The sequence below is a fragment of the Eleutherodactylus coqui genome, chromosome 8, assembly GCF_035609145.1.
Source record: "Eleutherodactylus coqui strain aEleCoq1 chromosome 8, aEleCoq1.hap1, whole genome shotgun sequence".
NCBI classification, from domain to species: domain Eukaryota; kingdom Metazoa; phylum Chordata; class Amphibia; order Anura; family Eleutherodactylidae; genus Eleutherodactylus; species Eleutherodactylus coqui.
In genome coordinates this window covers 77,138,275-77,156,766 of record NC_089844.1, presented here as the reverse complement: position 1 = coordinate 77,156,766, position 18,492 = coordinate 77,138,275, and the positions used below count along the sequence as shown (strand labels likewise).

At 43.3% G+C, this 18,492-nt stretch overlaps 1 protein-coding gene across 1 annotated transcript in view; it reads left to right on the top strand.

The window, feature by feature from the left end:
• The window catches only part of MYO3B (myosin IIIB), a 449,841-nt gene that overhangs the window by 155,007 nt on the left and 276,342 nt on the right, over positions 1-18,492 (top strand). The window contains exon 7 of the mRNA XM_066575886.1: positions 8,552-8,617. Coding sequence (XP_066431983.1) covers positions 8,552-8,617 — 66 coding nt within the window. The remainder of the gene's footprint in view (positions 1-8,551; positions 8,618-18,492) is intronic.

Below are 18,492 nucleotides of genomic sequence, written 5' to 3'. Positions count from 1 at the left end.
ACTACAGCACACCACTGAAATTAGCATGTGTGTCACTACTTTATGCTGCCCTCAGTGAAGGTAACATAAAATACATGATAAGTTCCCTTTAAAGATTTTGGACACCTTTTAGACACATTGTATTCTGAGCCAAAAACCAATTTTGCAATAGGATTTAATTTTAAAAAGTTGCATTTCATTTCAATTTGCAGCTTCTACATATCACTGTATACAGTAAGTGTAGACTAAGGCCCATTTACATGCAACATTTATCGATCAAAATTTGTCCAAACAATGGCTTTTGAGCGATAGCCGTTGCATGTAAATGTGTGCCCATCGTTCACTTACCATGCACTGTTTGCTCATCGCTGACTTCAGATCAGCACGAAATCTGTCGTCCCTGATAGCAGGGACCGCATACTGAGTTCTCCGTGGGCAGCGCTGATAATAATGTATGCAGCCAGCAGCCCACAGAAGAACAATGGGCATGTATTTAGAGAACAGATCACCCGCTGTTCTCTAAATACATGCAAATGAAGCTAGTAAGCTACTAATGGGCTAATTAGCCCATTAGTAGCTAATGCAAAATCATCGTTCAAAACTGTCAGGGCTTACCCTTCCCTTCAAATCTGTCAGTGAAGCTGCTCTCTGCTACTTTCTTATAAGTTGATTTATGACCAGGACAAAGTTTATCTTTGTTGTATTCATAAATTAGTTCATACACGCTTGGGAGAGGAGAAATAATGGCTGAATAATATACCACTTGCAATCACTGAATCCCCATCAACAAAATTGACATTTAGGGGGCTATACAAGGTAAGCTCCATGGAATGTTTTTAATTAACAGAACTTTGCACTGCCAAATACTGGGAAAGGGTAGCATCATTTCCCTTTATTCAACTATTTTGGAGACTGTTTATGAGTGTGAATGCACCAACCAATTATTCCTTTTGAGCACAACCTATATAGATGGAATAGGGACCTGCTATTGGGTCAGCCACACTGTAAATAACCCCCTTATTCCATAAACTGCTTTATGGCTATAGTTTCTAACTATCATTACAAAAGCCTCCTTCTTTTGGTGCTTACAGTCGTACATTCTTTGTGTTGAAGAATTAAGTGACTTGGCCAAGGTCACTAGAAGCTAACTAAGGAATCGATCCAGACTCTTCTGCTCAAATTCAGTGTCACAGTCTCTGGAGCTGACAGCTGTGCTATTCCATTTCCCATCTAGAAAGAATTGTATTCAGTAGACTCACACCTGCTAACATGTCTCATGACAGAGATAGAAAGGTAATTTTCTACCTGAAGTACATAACTTATATTATAGTAAATTCAGTGATGATTTACAGAATCTGCAAAAAAAAATGTCCAGTATGAGCATGGGTGCAGTAAATGGTGACATTCACGGTACTGGCTTCCTCGGTCATTGGAAACACAGAGAAGTTAATTACATTTTGGGTGATGGTTCACTAAGGTTTTTTGTGATCACAGACATCAATCACCCACATGAGACTCACATAGTTATTTTTTTTCTCACTTTTTTTTTTAGAATAAAATAGAACCTCTCTGTAGATTACTTTGGACTGCTTTGAAGAAGAGTTAAAGGGGTATGCCCAACTTGGCTTTTCATAGCCAAGATGGGAAATCTGCTACTAGTACTACCGGCCACCTGATCAGGGCTTACGAAAAGAGCCAAGTGCTCAACCCAGCACTGTTTCTACAGCTCTCATTGAAGTGGATGGGAGCTACAAAAACAATGTAGCACAGCATGCTATACTGTTTCCATAGTTCTTATTCACTTCAATTACAGCTACAGAAACAGTGTTGCCCTAAGCGCTCGACCCTTTCCAACAGAGTTTCCAGGTTCTCCCATCTTGGCCATGAAAAGCCAAGAGGAGAATACTCCTTTAAGATCCTTAAAATTCTGAACTAATTAGCCCATTATTAGAAACTTGTAAATTAATGTTTTTTAATGGCTAACACTATATGTAAGTCCCTGTGCAACAACTGTCTTTGACAATAGCGTCCATTACTCTAGAACTGTGGTCCCCAACCAATTGCTAAGAATGTAAGCTGGTCAGTCCTTATAAGTTTTAGGCCAGAGTGTGTAACCCAGATCCCACTCATTGATGGCGCAAACAATGACGCAGACATAGCAGGGTTAACAGAACAGACATTTAGTCTCTATGAAGCAATAAGTATGCTGGTTACAGTCTCTTAATGAGGGCAGCAGACTTAGTAGTTACATTTCCTTACAGAAGCAATAATTTTGCTGTTTACAGCAACTCCATCTCAACACTTCACTCCAACCAGCAGTTACCTTTAGCAATAGTTTGTTACCCTATACCTTAACTCTTTCCAATCCACTGTCTGATGTCTGAAGACATTCTGATTGAAGGCTGTACAGCTCCGATGTTGGAAGACGCCCGGCAGGGTATTCTTACTGTATATTACTGGCTGTTCTGTTGTCGGGGGCCTCTCCAGCATGCCCCATACTGCAGTACTGGCTCTAGCCAGCAGATGGTTCCATTGTATAATGGCAGAAAGAGAAAGCCACCTAGGAAACCCTGAATCTGAAATTGGATTGCAAAGGGTTAAAACTTGCAAATTGGTATGACCACTGTATACCCTTCTCCTACTCTACAACTAAGAAAATAATTATCAGCTACTGTATAGCAGGTCCAGTGTAATGTAAGAATGTAAAAAATCCCTGACTGACTAACCAACTGCTAGCTCTATTGAACCACAGTTTTTTCATCTGTTCCACAGATGTTTGTTCGGGGAGCGGGCAGATGGCCAAATCTGCTAAAAATTGGCAAATTTAAGTGCAATTCAAGCAAAGAAATTGCACATTTACTACCAGATTTGTATCTCGCAGTTAATTTATAGTTTAAATATGTTTATGATAATGTATCACTTACTGCATATGCCAGTGTATCATATATTATTAATCACAGCCAGTAATGCATCAGAACCTCTTGTATCAAGATATAAATTGCAGATTTTTCTTATGGTCTCTGACAAAACACATGGCTTAGTTTAACTTTTTTAAAATTCTTTTCTTAGCTTTCTTATTTAGGAGAAGATTGGGAAAGTAAAGTCAAGTTAACAGGGTTCTAGAATTGTGGTTTCTTGGAAAGTGCCCAAACTAAACAATCAGGGCTCCCTAGAATATGTAGGAAATGTCTATATCTTCATAACAAGGCACTTCAGCATCACCTCTTTATACCTTACACAGGTATGTGGATATACCTGCATAGAACGTATCCTAGGATCCTAATTGGGGCCACACACATTAGATAGAGAAGTAGCTTGGTGGTTGAATTGTTGAACAAACCATCATCTGGTCAAGAATCATTTTGCAGACTCCATTATTGACATATTAGTCCATGTTGGCCAACACAGTCGTTCAAACTGTCCATGCCTGTTCAATGACATCGAGCAAGAGACGAGAGATCTTTCTGGGAACGTTTATATGAAAATTTAAAACATGGCAGATTTCTTTCCTATATTTCACCCGATGAACTATCATTTTGGTAGAAATCGTCTATGTTCAACAACTTTAGTCTAAGGTGTATGGGCACCTGCATTGGCGTTAGCACCTGGCAAACCTGGACAGCCCTCTGAGTCTGGGTAAAACCAACTCAGGGGTAGGAACAATCCAGTCCTTGTTCTTTGAGGTCACTTGTATTGGTGTCTTAAAGACAGCTACATTGTGGGAAGCTGCACGCTTCCTGCTTTGCCATCCCATGCTTTTTCTGTCACACTCACATGGCACGGTGATATCATTAAGCTGCCTGAGTCGTTCTGCAAACTCCTGGCCAGAAATGTCTAAGGCAACGGATGCTTCTGGGAGAATGATGGAGGTGAGTAAGGTTATTATTTAATTGTTCAAGGGGCAAAGAGGGGCCTATGAATGACTCAGGGAGCACAGCAGAGCCAATATATGACTACGGGGCAAATCGGGACTTATAAATGATACGGGGCACAAATGGGCCTATAAATTACTAAAGTGTCTCACCAAGGGTTGTCAAAATAAAGGTTAAAACCAGCCCTGGTGGGCACCTTAAGACCCTGTAGTGTAGGCAGTGTAAGACTGGAATTCTTTGAAACAGTGGTGAATTAAGTAGACCACAATCCCAGGGCTGTCCCACAAATTTGGGCTCCTGCTTCCCAACTGTTGCTCTGCTACTGCATGCCTTTAGCACCTGTATGAATTGCACCTAACACAGTTCCTTGTGTGGGTTGAGCAAAACCTTTATCCCTTTTTTGGGACAAAGCAGCTCTCTTTTTCATACTGGTCCACAATTCTCCTGTTTCCTGCAGAAAACGAAGAAAACTTCCCTACTGTTAGTGCTCCCACTGGAATTGGATGGCTGTGATCAGGGTTCTTTTTAACACTATATTAGGGCTACTCTCCAGAAGCCTCCAGCTTCAGACCCTCACACTAGCTTCATCACTTCCAACAGACTTACACTACCGTTCAAAAGTTTGGGGTCACCCAAACAATTTTGTGTTTTCCATGAAAAGTCACACTTATTCACCACCATGCGTTGTGAAATGAATAGAAAATAGAGTCAAGACATTGACAAGGTTAGAAATAATGATTTGTATTTGAAATAACATTGTTTTTACATCAAACTTTGCTTTCGTCAAAGAATCCTCCTTTTGCAGCAATTACAGCATTGCACACCTTTGACATTCTAGCTGTTAATTTGTTGAGGTAAGCTTGTGAAATTGCACCCCACGCTTCTAGAAGCATCTCCTACAAGTTGGATTGGTTGGATGGGCACTTCTGGCGTACCATACGGTCAAGCTGCTCCCACAACAGCTCAATGGGGTTCAGATCTGGTGACTGCGCTGGCCACTCCATTACCGATAGAATACCAGCTGCCTGCTTCTGCTGTAAATAGTTCTTGCACAATTTGGAGGTGTGTTTAGGGTCATTGTCCTGTTGTAGGATGAAATTGGTTCCAATCAAGCGCTGTCCACTGGGTATGGCATGGCGTTGCAAAATGGAGTGATAGCCTTCCTTATTCAGAATCCCTTTTACCCTGTACAAATCTCCCACCTTACCAGCACCAAAGCAACCCCAGACCATCACATTACCTCCACCATGCTTAACAGATGGCGTCAGGCATTCTTCCAGCATCTTTTCATTTGTTCTGCGTCTCACAAACGTTCTTCTTTGTGATCCAAACACCTCAAACTTGGATTCATCCGTCCACAACACTTTTTTCCAGTCTTCCTCTGTCCAATGTCTGTGTTCTTTTGCCCATCTTAATCTTTTTCTTTTATTGGCCAGTCTCAGATATGGCTTTTTCTTTGCCACTCTGCCCTGAAGCCCAAAATCCCGCAGCCGCCTCTTCACTGTAGATGTTGACACTGGTGTTTTGCGGGTACTGTTTAATGAAGATGCCAGTTGGGTACCTGTGAGGCGTCTGTTTCTCAAACTAGAGACTCTAATGTGCTTATCTTCTTGCTTAGTTGTGCAACGCGGCCTCCCACTTCTTTTTCTACTCTGGTTAGAGCCTGTTTGTGCTGTCCTCTGAAGGGAGTAGTACACACCGTTGTAGGAAATCTTCAATTTCTTAGCAATTTCTCACATGGAATAGCCTTCATTTCTAAGAACAAGAATAGACTGTCGAGTTTCAGATGACAGTTCTCTTTTTCTGGCCATTTTGAGCGTTTAATTGACCCCACAAATGTGATGCTCCAGAAACTCAATCTGCTCACAGGAAGGTCAGTTTTGTAGCTTCTGTAACGAGCTAGACTGTTTTCAGATGTGTGAACATGATTGCACAAGGGTTTTCTAATCATCAATTAGCCTTCTGAGCCAATGAGCAAACACATTGTACCATTAGAACACTGGAGTGATAGTTGCTGGAAATGGGCCTCTATACACCTTTGTAGATATTGCACAAAAAACCAGACATTTGCAGCTAGAATAGTCATTTACCACATTAGCAATGTATAGAGTGCATTTGTTTAAAGTTAGGACTAGTTTAAAGTTATCTTCATTGAAAAGTACAGTGCTTTTCCTTCAAAAATAAGGACATTTCAATGTGACCCCAAACTTTTGAACAGTAGTGTATGTTTTACACTTTTATACCATATAGCTTTATGTAAATTGTGCGATGAGGCTCTGCTCACACTAATGTCATGGCGAATACCCCTTGTTGATCCAGAGGAGGGTAAAAAACTCCCAATGAGGCAAAGTCAATTAGCCCCCTTTGGGGGAGAAATTCCTTCCCGACTCCACAATGGCAGTCAGAATAATCCCTGGATCAACATTTGAAAGTTCCTACCTGACTCCAAGACCCAGATCAACAACCTTGCTGGTTATTTAATGTCTATATCCTGTAATATCATAGCACTCTAGAAAGGCATATAGGCCTCTCGTAAACTCCTCTATCGATTTTACCATCACCACATCCTCAGGCAGAGAGTTCCACAGTCTCACTGCTCTTACAGTGAAGAATCCCCTTCTATGTTGGTGATGAAACCTGCTTTCCTCTAGATGTAGAGGATGCCCTCTTGTTACCGTCGCAGTCCTGGGTATAAATAGATCCTGGGAGAGATCCTTGTATTGTCCCCTCATGTATTTATACATAGTTATTTGGTAATCCCATAACCACCTTTTTTCCAGGGTGAATAATCCCAATTTTGATACCTCTCTAGCTATTCCAGTCCTCCCATTCCATGTATTAGTTTAGTTGCCCTTCTTTGAACCCCCTCAAGCACTGTAACATCTTTCCTGAGGAACGGTGACCAGAACTGTGCGCAGTATTCCATGTGAGGCCTGACAAGTGCCTTATATAGTGGGAGGATAATGTTCTCATCCTTCGCCCCTATACCTCTTTTAATGCACCCCAAGACTCTATGTGCTTTTGCAGGAGCTGACTGGCATTGATTGCTCCGTTTGCGTCAGCAGTCAATTAGTACCCCCAGATCTTTTTCTGTATCATTTTTTTCCTAGCAGAACTCCATTTAGTGTATATTGGGGGCATCTATTTCTCCTGCCCATGTGCATAGCCTTACATTTATCAGTATATGATGGATTCCATTGACTAACACTGAGTCTATTAGGTTTCCTTTTATTTTTTGCTGGATAAAATAACAGTGCGGTGTTGTGATGAACATATATGATGACTATATATATATATATAATGTGTATGTATATGTATAGATTTAATATCCATAGGGTTATCTTGGTCTTATCTGATAGGCTCTTTGCACTGGCCAAGATGTTTTATTACAGGAAAGAAGTCTATGAGGAATGCCCTCATCTTTGGAGAGAGTGCCATATTTATCACCTAAAGCTGGTTCTGTAGGGAGCCATATACAAGGTGAACAAACATCAAAGGGGAAAGCAGATGGACGTTTGCTGTCCAAGCCAGCTGCCCAAAGTGCCAGCATGGGGAAGAAAATACAGCAAGATTGACTATTTTATATTCATTATATTTTTCCCCTATTACTTCACTGTCCAATACTAACCCAGGGATTTGCTTAATAAACTAATAGGCAGCTCTGCAAAATGGGCCAGGGGCTGATCTTTAAAAATTGCGTGGAACAATAGAAATCTGTCACACCTGATGAGGGCAGCCTGCAGCTGAAGTGCGGGCCATTTTTCCTCCACTCTCAGAACTGCTACAAATTTTAGGTTTCTCCATTTTCACAACTGTTTTGTGTTTATTATATGTCATTTTTATTTCGTCAGTTTTGTACCCTCTTTTTGTAAGCAGTGCATTTTTTTTTGGTATTAAAGTCTAAAAACTTTGATAAGTGTGGGCCTTGTGGCTCTAATCCTCAGTCTTTATTGGTGTTAAATCAATGATTGTGGAAAGTAGTGTGGGGATGTGTATGCAGGTCCCTTGGCCTTCTCCAGGGGAGTAGCAGCGAGGGTTTGGGGTATATGGAGTGTGTTGGGGTATGATCTATGCCAGGGGCGTAACTATAGAGGATACAGGGGATGCGGTTGCACCTGCGCCCAGGAGCCTTAGGGGGCTCATAAGGCCTCTCTTCTCCATATAGGGAACCCAGTACTATAAGTAAAGCATTATAGTTGGGGGCCCTGTTACAAGTTTTGCATCGGGGCCCGGGAGCTTTAAGTTACGCCTGTGATCTATGCTTAATTGGAGTGGAAGGTGTGCGCAAGATTGAGTGGCTGAGATAGATCAACCCTGGGTGGTTGCACCCGAATCACATGTTGTGAGAGTGCGTACATGACAGATGTACACTATTCTAGGTATCAAAGATAAGCAAAAATCTAACGGAAAAAAGTATAAAAATAGCCAGGGGTCTACTTCCATTTATGTTTGAAAACTTAAATCTATCCATATTATTCTTAAAGGGATTTTATAGGATTAAAGAAACATGGCTTTTCAATGGAGCTGTTCTGCAATACCAGACACAAGCTATGGATAAGTGTGGTGCTGTCTCTAGAAGAAAGCTATGTTTCTTTAACCCTGCACTATCCCTTTAACATGTGTCTTACCTTGCCCTTATTGTGATTTGATATCTTTAATTGTATATTATTGTACTAAGAATCATCTGTGTTTCTTTCTAGAAACCCTCCACCTACATTACTTCATCCAGAACAATGGTCCAGAGCATTCAGCCACTTTATCGCACAGTAAGTTGCTGTTAGTCAGACACACTTATTAGAATGTTCCTTTGAGACCCCATTACAAATAAATGAGTTAACTGCAATCACACTTGAATTTCCAGGTTTTAGGTGGATTTACGTAATCTAGTTTTCTGATGGGTGGAGCCCAGCTTCCATAGCTGTGTAATGAGGGTGGCTCTTCTGTAATCTCCTTTTTTTGTACTTTACAGCTCATCCTTGCTGCTAGTTTCTAGAACACATGTATGAAACTTGAATTGAATTTCCACAGGGGTTTTATGTGGGTTAACTCCGCAGCTTGTGGATGAGATTTTGAAAATCTTGCCACTTTGCTGCTACTGTAAATTTTGCAGCAATTCTACCCCGCAGACCCCACTTAAGGCTTTATTCACACGGGCACTGCGATTTTCGACCACCCGCATTGCAGCCAAAAATCGCATTAATGAGAGGCAGCCATGACCAAGTCGTGGCTGCATCTCTCATTTTCTCGTCCATTTAGATGGCTGGGTTGTGGTGTATATATGCCGCTGCCCCGAATACTGTCGGCCGGGGGGAGAGAGTTCTGCTCTGCCAAACTCCCTCCCCCTTCCCTCCCCTTCTTCGCTCCTTGTTGGCTGACGGCAAAGGGAGGGGGCGGGAGCTTAGCAGAGCTAGTGTGCTAAACGGCCTCCCCCTCTCCACCTCTTGCCAGCAAGGGGAGGGGTTGGGATGGGGTGGGAACTAAGCAGGGCTAGTCATACTAAATTTCCTCTGTCTCTACCTTCCGTCAGCTTCCACTGGCTAACCGCGGCCAAAAGGTAGGACAAGTCCTATCTTTTCCAGCCACGCATAAAAGCGGCTGCCAGAATCAGCACTGTATGTCCCATTTTTTTTTTTGGACGTCCGATTTTACGTACCGCAAAATTGCCCATCTGAAGAATGCATTGTAATCCAAAGCTTCAGATGGTCGCGATTTTCGGCCGTCGTTTTATCGCGGCAAAATCGGCACGATAAAACGCTCGTGTGAGTAAGGCCTGATAGTGTATGTGGCCAGCGAATGAGCCATGTAGCTCTTGAATGTAACCCACAATCTTTCAGAAATGTTATTTTTGTCTGAACCGAGCATTTCTTTAATAATTACAAAGCCTCTTTATGTGCAGTCATTTTGTTTCATTTCAGAACCTTGAAAATAACAGACTAAACAAAATCCCCGCTAAGAGACGCCGTTATTTTTTATTATTTTTATGTTCTGCCTACTTTTGTTTATTCTTTTGGCTTGTAGACAAATCCGGCTTCATGTTATCTCCAGTGGGGCTGTAATGACTTTAAAAATGACCATTTTATCATCATAGAACAGATTTTACCTCCAGCCTGGAAGTCATAGATAGAGGCAAATGTTTTAATCTACCTGCCAGTATTTACCACTCCAAGATCTGAGACAGCACTGATACATAATAGTACTTCAGTATACTTGATATAAAAGCAAGTGCAGTCAGCTACACATCTGTCCTTTCCCCTTTCGCTGCTACCTACTTTGCTTATGTTTTCCCTGGTGTATATAGAGTGATGAATGGACCTTTCACCGTTTTCAGATAAGACAGTAGAAAAGTTCTATTATTTTTCTTGGAATTAGGGATTTGCAAAAGATAAAGAAAAAGAGATTCAAACTACTGTAGGCTGAAAATCCTATGGAATCAAAAACATTTCACTGTATAAAATCCTTAAAGGGGTTGTCCAGGATTAGAAAAAAGGGCCTGTGCAATATCAACCAAAGCCCACGGAAAACCCTTTTTTTCTAATCCTGGACAATATGTGTAAGGCTGCTGTCACACCTGCGTTAGGGTCAGTTCAGGGTTTCCATCTCTCTGCTCAATGAGCTTTAAAAAAAATGGAAAGCAAACGGAAAGGCTTCTCCTTGCTCCCATTTAGTCACTTTTCCGTCTTTTTTTTTAATGGAAAAATATTTCTGCTGGCTGCGCTATTTTTCCATCCAAAAGAACAGAAATCTGATGGAATGGAAGCAAATGGGCCTTTTGTGTTTTTTTGAAAGCTTATGGAAATCAATGGGGGGAAAACAGATCCGTTTTTTTTTTTATTTCTTCAGTTTGATTGCACTTTCTCTCCTCCAAAAACGGAGCAGAGAGACGGAAATCCTGAACTGACCCTAACGCAGGTGTGAAAGCAGCCTTTCAGGATATGTCTGTTCAGGATACAAGATAACTGTTCAGTTTCTGCATGGATGTCTAACTTGTCAGCCTATAAACTTCAGGTTACAAAAAAATCCAACATAGGAGACCAAAATTTCAATAGATATGCAAGACAATACAATTATTTGTCTAGGACTGCAGAAAAAGAATCTGGGACGGGATGGTGATTCAACCATTACGGCAAAATGGATCTTGAACTATAGATTTCTATGGCAGTAATGCAGAATCAACTATACAAGTATAACTGACATGGATGGTTTACATAGGAAAGAAAATATATGATTGTTCCGGGATTGTTACCGGGCTTGTTGTTGGCAACTACAACGGAAGGCGAGAAATTTCATAGAACTCAAATCCACATGCAATTAATATTCAATTTTTTAAACATATGTAAATGAGTTAAGCCGTTAGTGACCTCTGAGCTCAGATCCCAGCAATTTAATCCCTTAGATGCCATGTTCAGTGTGACTTCAATGTCTCAAGAGCCTGACAGAGGAAGGGGGTGCCCTCTGTCAGCCATCGAACCCCTTGTGATGCAATGGCAAGATTCCAATGGGTCGCTATGGCACACGAAGGCCTAACAATGGCCTCCAGGTCAGCCATCTACAATAGCCTTTTAGGCTCTGCCAGAGGCAGGCCCTAGTAGACTTGTAGAATAGATGACATTACTAAAGTGTTGCAATGTATTCTGTCAGCGATCAAAGCAGATGAAGTAGGGTAGGTATGCATGCATTGATATCATTTTTTAAGGCACAGAAAAAAAGGGGAGACTGCTGTTATTTGATGGGCATTTGAGGAAAGAAGGAGAGATTACAGGATCATGATGCAGCTGCCAAAATTACGCTGCCCCCCTGACTCAATCCCAGCTTTTAAAAAAAATACTTGACCCATTGGAGCCAAAACTAAGAAGAGCCTGTCCCGGCGAAGGGACGTCACGTGAGCATAAAAATAGAAAAACAGCGGATAAAGTCGGGGGGGGGGGGGGTTGAGCTGCAGAGTCCTGCTGCCTACACTGCTGATTCTATGCCATGACAGGTCCTCTTTAACAGACGCTTTCTAGACACACGGTGGAGACAGCTACAGTCCTGTTGCTACCACTAGACCTTTTGGTCTTTGCTATTGACAGTCCCTGTGTGTACAGAAGAGGATCTGTATCCCTGGAGAGATATATGAGTGATCTCCAGTGTTATCTGTGGGAGGGTGTAGTGCCCTGAAACATAAATATCTGGCCCCTCCATAATTGTTATACATGTCATGTCTTTGATATGGATGCACTGTGCAGAGTATCTTGTCTGCTGCTATGTGTATTGCACAGCTGCAGCATGCAAGAGATTAATGTCTGAAAGTGGCTGGGATATGTCTGAGAAAGTAACAATTCTGTCTAGTCACGTGATGTCAATCCTCTATAAGTATGAGTTGAGAGCAAGGGGGGGTCTTCTATATACTTCAACGGTAGAGAAAGGAGGGAGAGTGCAGGCTGAATGGGGGTACCTTCAACCCTCATGTGGTGAAGTATGGAAGAAGAGGAGTGGTATCCAGATTACCACCATTCTAGGAACAACCTCTGAGGAGTGCAAGGAGTGAAGGAGTCTGCCATGCAGTGTTCTACAAACAAGTTCTGAGTGAGTGTCAATGGAGTGCTGTGTTCCCCTCCGGAAGTATTCAGAGTCCTGGAGTGTGCGTGTGTCCAGGAGCGGAGCACTACAGATAACTTAGGCTGTGGGCCCTGGTTTCATCCTGTGTTCTCCTCCCTGACCATCTACTGAAACACTGTCCTTCCTACACTTGTGAGTAAGCTGTATTTCTTCCAGAACACAGTAAAGTTTCCAGTCACTGCCAATCCCCAGTGATTGAGGTTTGCAAGTTTATCAGTGTGTGCACTGTAATTATTTCTGCCGCTGAGGATTTGCCGGTGTGAAAAGGAACGGTGGTGTCACACATGGCATCTTTAAGTCCTTAAGTCCACCACACATATACAGGTAACCGCTGCCCCAGCATTGTCCGGAAGAGGCCTAACAGTAGCTTGGCCCTCCGGGGAGGAGTCTGGTAGAGCCACCATGACAAGTGCCATCTTTACCCCGCCAACTCCTCAGCGTGGGCCTTGTGTCTTGGTTGCTGTGGGACGTTACAAGGGGACTGATCGGGCAGGTAGAGGGAGGACTTCCGATGATCGGGCAGCGTGCTTTATCATTAAACCATCGGTCAGGGGTCTCTGGATCTATCAAACCCCCCTGCCTCTGGACGATAAGGTGCAGACACTTCTTGCTGAAAACTGCATCTTATAATCGGAAAATATAGTATTTTCTATTACATAGAGCCCATTTAATAAATGCAGTTGTAGCTGATTGACGACTCCCGGCAGGTGGCTGACAGCTGCCTAGCAAATATAGGCCTTTTTTTGCACTCGTTGGACTGGGCTGCAGTACAATCTGAACTGTTCCGTCCACCTGCAGTATTCTACCTGTTTTTGTTCTCGCCTACAGTAGAATTTTTTCTTACAATAAAAGCTGCACTTATTTATCTCTCCTTGCTAAATTGTTCACTGTGCATTTCCTGACCTCAGATTATGCATTCTGCATTTTTTGTAATTTAATCATCTATGCAAGCAATTTTTAAACGTGTTTTCTTTGCAATAGATCATGAGGTAATGAAGCATAGAACAAGGAAGATGCATTAAGGATAAACAATTCAGAGAGAGCTGTAAATTCACTTGGCTCTGCAGATCTTGGGAGTCCGCGGCTACATTTTGGAATGTCATTCCTGGTAATAACGTTCAGAGCCGAAACCATTGTTTATTCCTGTGCAATGACGAGACCAATCAACATTAATAATCAGTATTCCATTCATTTAAATTAAAACATCAGGGCGCTGAGCGTCGAGCCTTTGGCCATTCGGGATAATTGGCTCATTTGTTTGCATTAGCTGTGCATTTGTCAATACTAAACTTCCTATGGTTTTGTTATGATGAATTAAATATAACATCTCTCAATTTCATATTAGTCTTCTCTGTGAGATCAAAAATTTTTATGGTAATTTTTGTGATGAACAGTTTGCTGCATAGTAATTTGATTACTAGAAGATAATCAGAGCATAGTCATAGGGGTGACGTGTTACCTTGTTCAAACAGTTTTGTCTTTTTTTTATTTTATCATCAACCTAAGCTATGTGCTGTATTATAACATGTCCAGATCAATCTGCTCAGACTAAAGACTCAAGCAGATGGTAAGATCATGGCTCTGTTTTGTACATAGTTGTAGTAGTGTAACAGGGGTGCCCCATTACTAGCCACCCGGGATAGATTGTAGCAGTTTATATGTATAACTTGTTGGTGAAGTAAGGCTACCTTCACATCTGCGTTGGAACTTCCAGTCGGAGGTTCCGTTTCAGAACTGGCACAAAATACTAGAAGAAATAGCGCTGCATGCCAGGCAGCTGAGTGGAAACCAAACGTACCCCCCTATAGTCAATGGGGTCTGTTTGACGCTGTTCAATTCTGTCATAACACAGACCTGTTCAGCCAGAGGATTCGCCTTTCCTGTTTTCTGAACGGAGCAGGAAAACAGAATTCTTGCCGCAGATGTGAAGGTAGCCTAACCAATATACAAATACTACCTACTTGTGAACAGGTTCCATTTCAGGAACCTGTTCGCAAATACATTTGTTCGTAGGTCCGAACAAATGTTTGTATGGAGTGGGATCGCAGGTGGATCTCGCTCCATACAACGTCAGGTGCAGGCTGTTCTTACAGTGGACACCCGGCGGAAGCAGTTCCGACGAGCCGTGCCACTCGTTGGAACTGTTAACAGTTTAATTACCACCAGCGGTATTTAAAGTGTTAACAGTTCCAACGAGCGGCGCGGCTCATATGAACTACTGCCGCCGGTTGTCCACTGTAAGAACAGCTGGCAACTGACGTTCAGGGAGCCCGTACAGTGTCTGCGGCGGGACGCTGTGTGGTTGCTAGGTAGCCGGGGGCCTTCTGAAAGGTCCCAGGGCTGCCTATGCAGAGTGCCTATCAAACGCATGTGATCACCGTACCACACACTACTGGATGCAACACCCCAGAAATCTTAGGAGGGGAGGAACAGCTGGTGTCCAACCCATCTGTGGGAAAATACGGGGAAGTCGCTCCAACAACCACTTGCGACTACACCACAATCTGAGCACCACCAGGAACAAATGCATAACACAACATGCAACCTACTCAGAACAGGACTATCCGCACCTGATGTCTGACACCCTGCACAGACACTGGACCTGACACTGTTCACACACAACAACATAATGCATACCAGCATACTCCATAGCAACATACCATACAACATATTCTATCAACATACTCAGAACAGGACTATCCACACCAGACACTGGACCTGACACTGTTCACACACAACAACATACTAACATAGCCAACATAATATACTCCATAAACATATCAACATCATCCACATATTGCATACCAATATACTCCATCAACGTAATATGCCAACATAATCCAACATATGCATATTATGTTATGTTCATGACCCGAAGACACGGGTTAGGGGAAACTGACCCTGTGCTGCAGGGAAGATGACTTGGCTCTACCTACAAGCAGAGCGATCGCCTCAATAAAGGCGGCCCCACGCTGGAACCTCAGCCCTGCTCTCCCTGAAAGGGTGATACTCGCAACCAGGCAGAAATCACACATTAAATGCACAAACTCAGTTACCACACAACCTCACACACTAAAGCAGAAACTGAATATAAAAGCAGGGGATTAGTTCATAAATTGGCCAATGAACTTAAGCTACAAGGCCGCGACAAGGCTCCTCGTGTTTTGCAGTCCCTACTCTAGCAAGACACTAAACATGCAGCAGAGGACACTACACACACAGCAAGCTGCAAGCTGACCAGACACTACTCCCACAGCAGACAAGACTGAGGAAATACAGCTTCTTTATCGCACAGGGGCTGGGGTATGTATCTACACCCAGACCGAGGGGATTGGCAGACCTGCACAACCACACCCAGCCAGCTCAATTAACCCTCACCTGTGCAGGTGTGCTCCTGGACCCCTGTAGAACAACAAACTCCAGCAGCACAACCTAACACCAGGCGACTGGCATCCACACGTTTTGAAGCAAAGTGCAGCAACACTTCCATGTGTGCCATTATTAAAGCAATGTTCAAGCATCATCCTGCGCATATGCAAGTCTGTGATCACGGCCTTTACATCCCCTCTGCACCAGCCAGTACTCACTAACCTGTGTAATCAGGACTTCTTCCACAGAGAAACTTCCATAGGCCTCCACCCCCGGGTAAGTGCGCAGCACTCGGATACTCAGCACCCATACCCCCTGGGACTGGCTCAGTAAACAAGCCGTTTTCAATAGGGCACTGATAGAAATGGATGGGGGCCTTTCTTGTACTTTCATATGCATCTGATTTCATACAAAGGCATATGGAGGTTTTCATTATCTGAGGTTTTTTTCTAAGAAGCAATACTTCAAGAGGAGGAGAATAGCTCTGTACATTGGGCACCTAAAGAAACCTTGCACCGTGGCAAATCGAGTCCTCGCGGCTCCCCAGTGCAGATTCTTGTGGGACTGTGTAATGCCATATGGGAGAGCTCCTCTGTGGAATAACGCAGATCTTTGAAAGTTGAAAAAGGGCAGTTTTAGATGACCGTAAGCGCAAAAACACTCGAAATAGCGGGATTTTTTAAGCTGTGAAAGTTGTGCTATTCCACGCCTTTTTAGCACATTTTACTGTACTTGAAAAGGCTCTGCAGCCTAATTAGTCCCTGGTGTTATCGATTTCCCTGCGAAATTGCGCAGTTCATTGCGCAATTTCACAGGCATCAAGAGCGCAGATGTCCTATTAACTCCTAAGGTGCCTGAGGTGCACAGATGCGCACAAAAATACAGCATGTTGTGAATTTTTTTGTGCAAGCGAAATGCATGTGCAAAACACGGTGAGAATGAACCCATTGAAAACAATGGGCTCTATTCTCTGCGTGCGCAAATATGGTCGTCTGAAGCTGCCCTAAGTGATTTATTTACTTCCAACAGTGGCACTACAGTTCCTGAGTGGTTCTTGACAGGGTCGGGGCTCTGAGATACAGCAACAGGTCGGGCTTTGCCCAAAGTGACTGATGCCTTATGTCCACGGGGCCTCATGTCCACGGGAAAAATCAGGCCTGCCGCGGATTCTCCATGCCGAATCCCGCAGCAGGTCCCTCCTTTCCCGCGGACATGAGGCCTAAAAAGAAGATTTACTTACCAGTCCGGACGCTGCGGATCTTCCCTCCGTTGCAGCCGGATCTTCTTTCTTCGGCCCGGCGGATGTGCTCGGCACGCTGGCAGCATGCCGCATATATGGGCCGGGCACTCCATTTTTTTTAAACTCCTGCTCTCCCGCGCCGGAGAGCTGAAATTCAGGTGCGGGTGTGCCACTGATCCAGACGGGTTCCATAGGCTTCAATAGAAGCCTGCGGGAACCGTCCCCGCAGGAGACCTGCACGAAAATGGAGCATGTTGCGGGTGTTTTCCCGCACACGCAATCCGCGCCTCAGAGGAAAATGACATCTGCAGGTATTTAACTACCTGCAGGTGTCCAATGCATCCCTATGGGGCTCGGATCACGCGTGCGGGACACCCGCTGCGGATCTGTCCCCATGGACACGAGGCCTAAATCTGTGGTAAGGGACAGAAAGGGGGAGGGAGTTTAGCAGAGCTGAACGCTCTCCCCCCCGGCCAACGGTGTTCCGGGGGAAGAGAGTCATCATTGGCTCGTTCACTTATGGTTTAGTTTAAACAGCGCTCATTCAGTCATTCTCCTGAAATGAGTACCCAGCTTGCTGGGGGGTACAGAGATGATCGGGGATGGGAGCAGAAATGCCATAGCTGGCTTCACTTCCGTTGAAATTAATTGGAAATTAACAGCTATAACACTTCCAGGACTTCTGCCTCCAATATCGTGGGATAGGTCATCATCAATAGTTTTTACCTGGAAGCACAGGATTTCTCTTAAACTACCCTGCCCTAGAAATCTAAATTGACATGACATAACTATGGGTAAGTACATAGCGGACGCCGGTGCTAGTATTCTGCCAACTTATCACACCTTAATAAATAACCTGCTTCAGCTCTGTTTTTAATCACAGTATCTCCCTTCTAGAAGCTAATTTATGGTTAACACATTTTACAAATTCTATTAAGAAGACTGAAACCCCACTCCACCTGGAGTTTTTAAAAAGATGGATCTCTGCAATGTAAGTGTTATTAAGAAGAGAAGAGCCGGTGTGGATAGATTTACAATGAGCATAAAGAAATGAATACAAGCTGCTTGAATTTAACCACGACAGTACTTTTGTACCTCCGTCTGCATTTATGGCTTCAGCCATATGGCTTATTATCGGCTTGTAAAAAATTCTGTCTGCACAAAATATATGTTGTACTCTTTGTAAATAAATGGCCGCCAATTGGATTTAGCTTGATTTACTGCTTATATAACAGCTATTTTCATGGACACAGAGAGGAGCATTCTGCACAATGTTATCATCGGAGAGCATCTAAATTTGTAAAGTCAGCCTCCGGCATGGCTGTATCTGGCCTTGCTACATGCCAAAGTATATTCACTGGCAGGCGAGTGTTAGGCAGAGCTGGAACTATAGGGGTTGCAGTCACACCTGGGTCCCAGAGCCCAAAAGGTCCT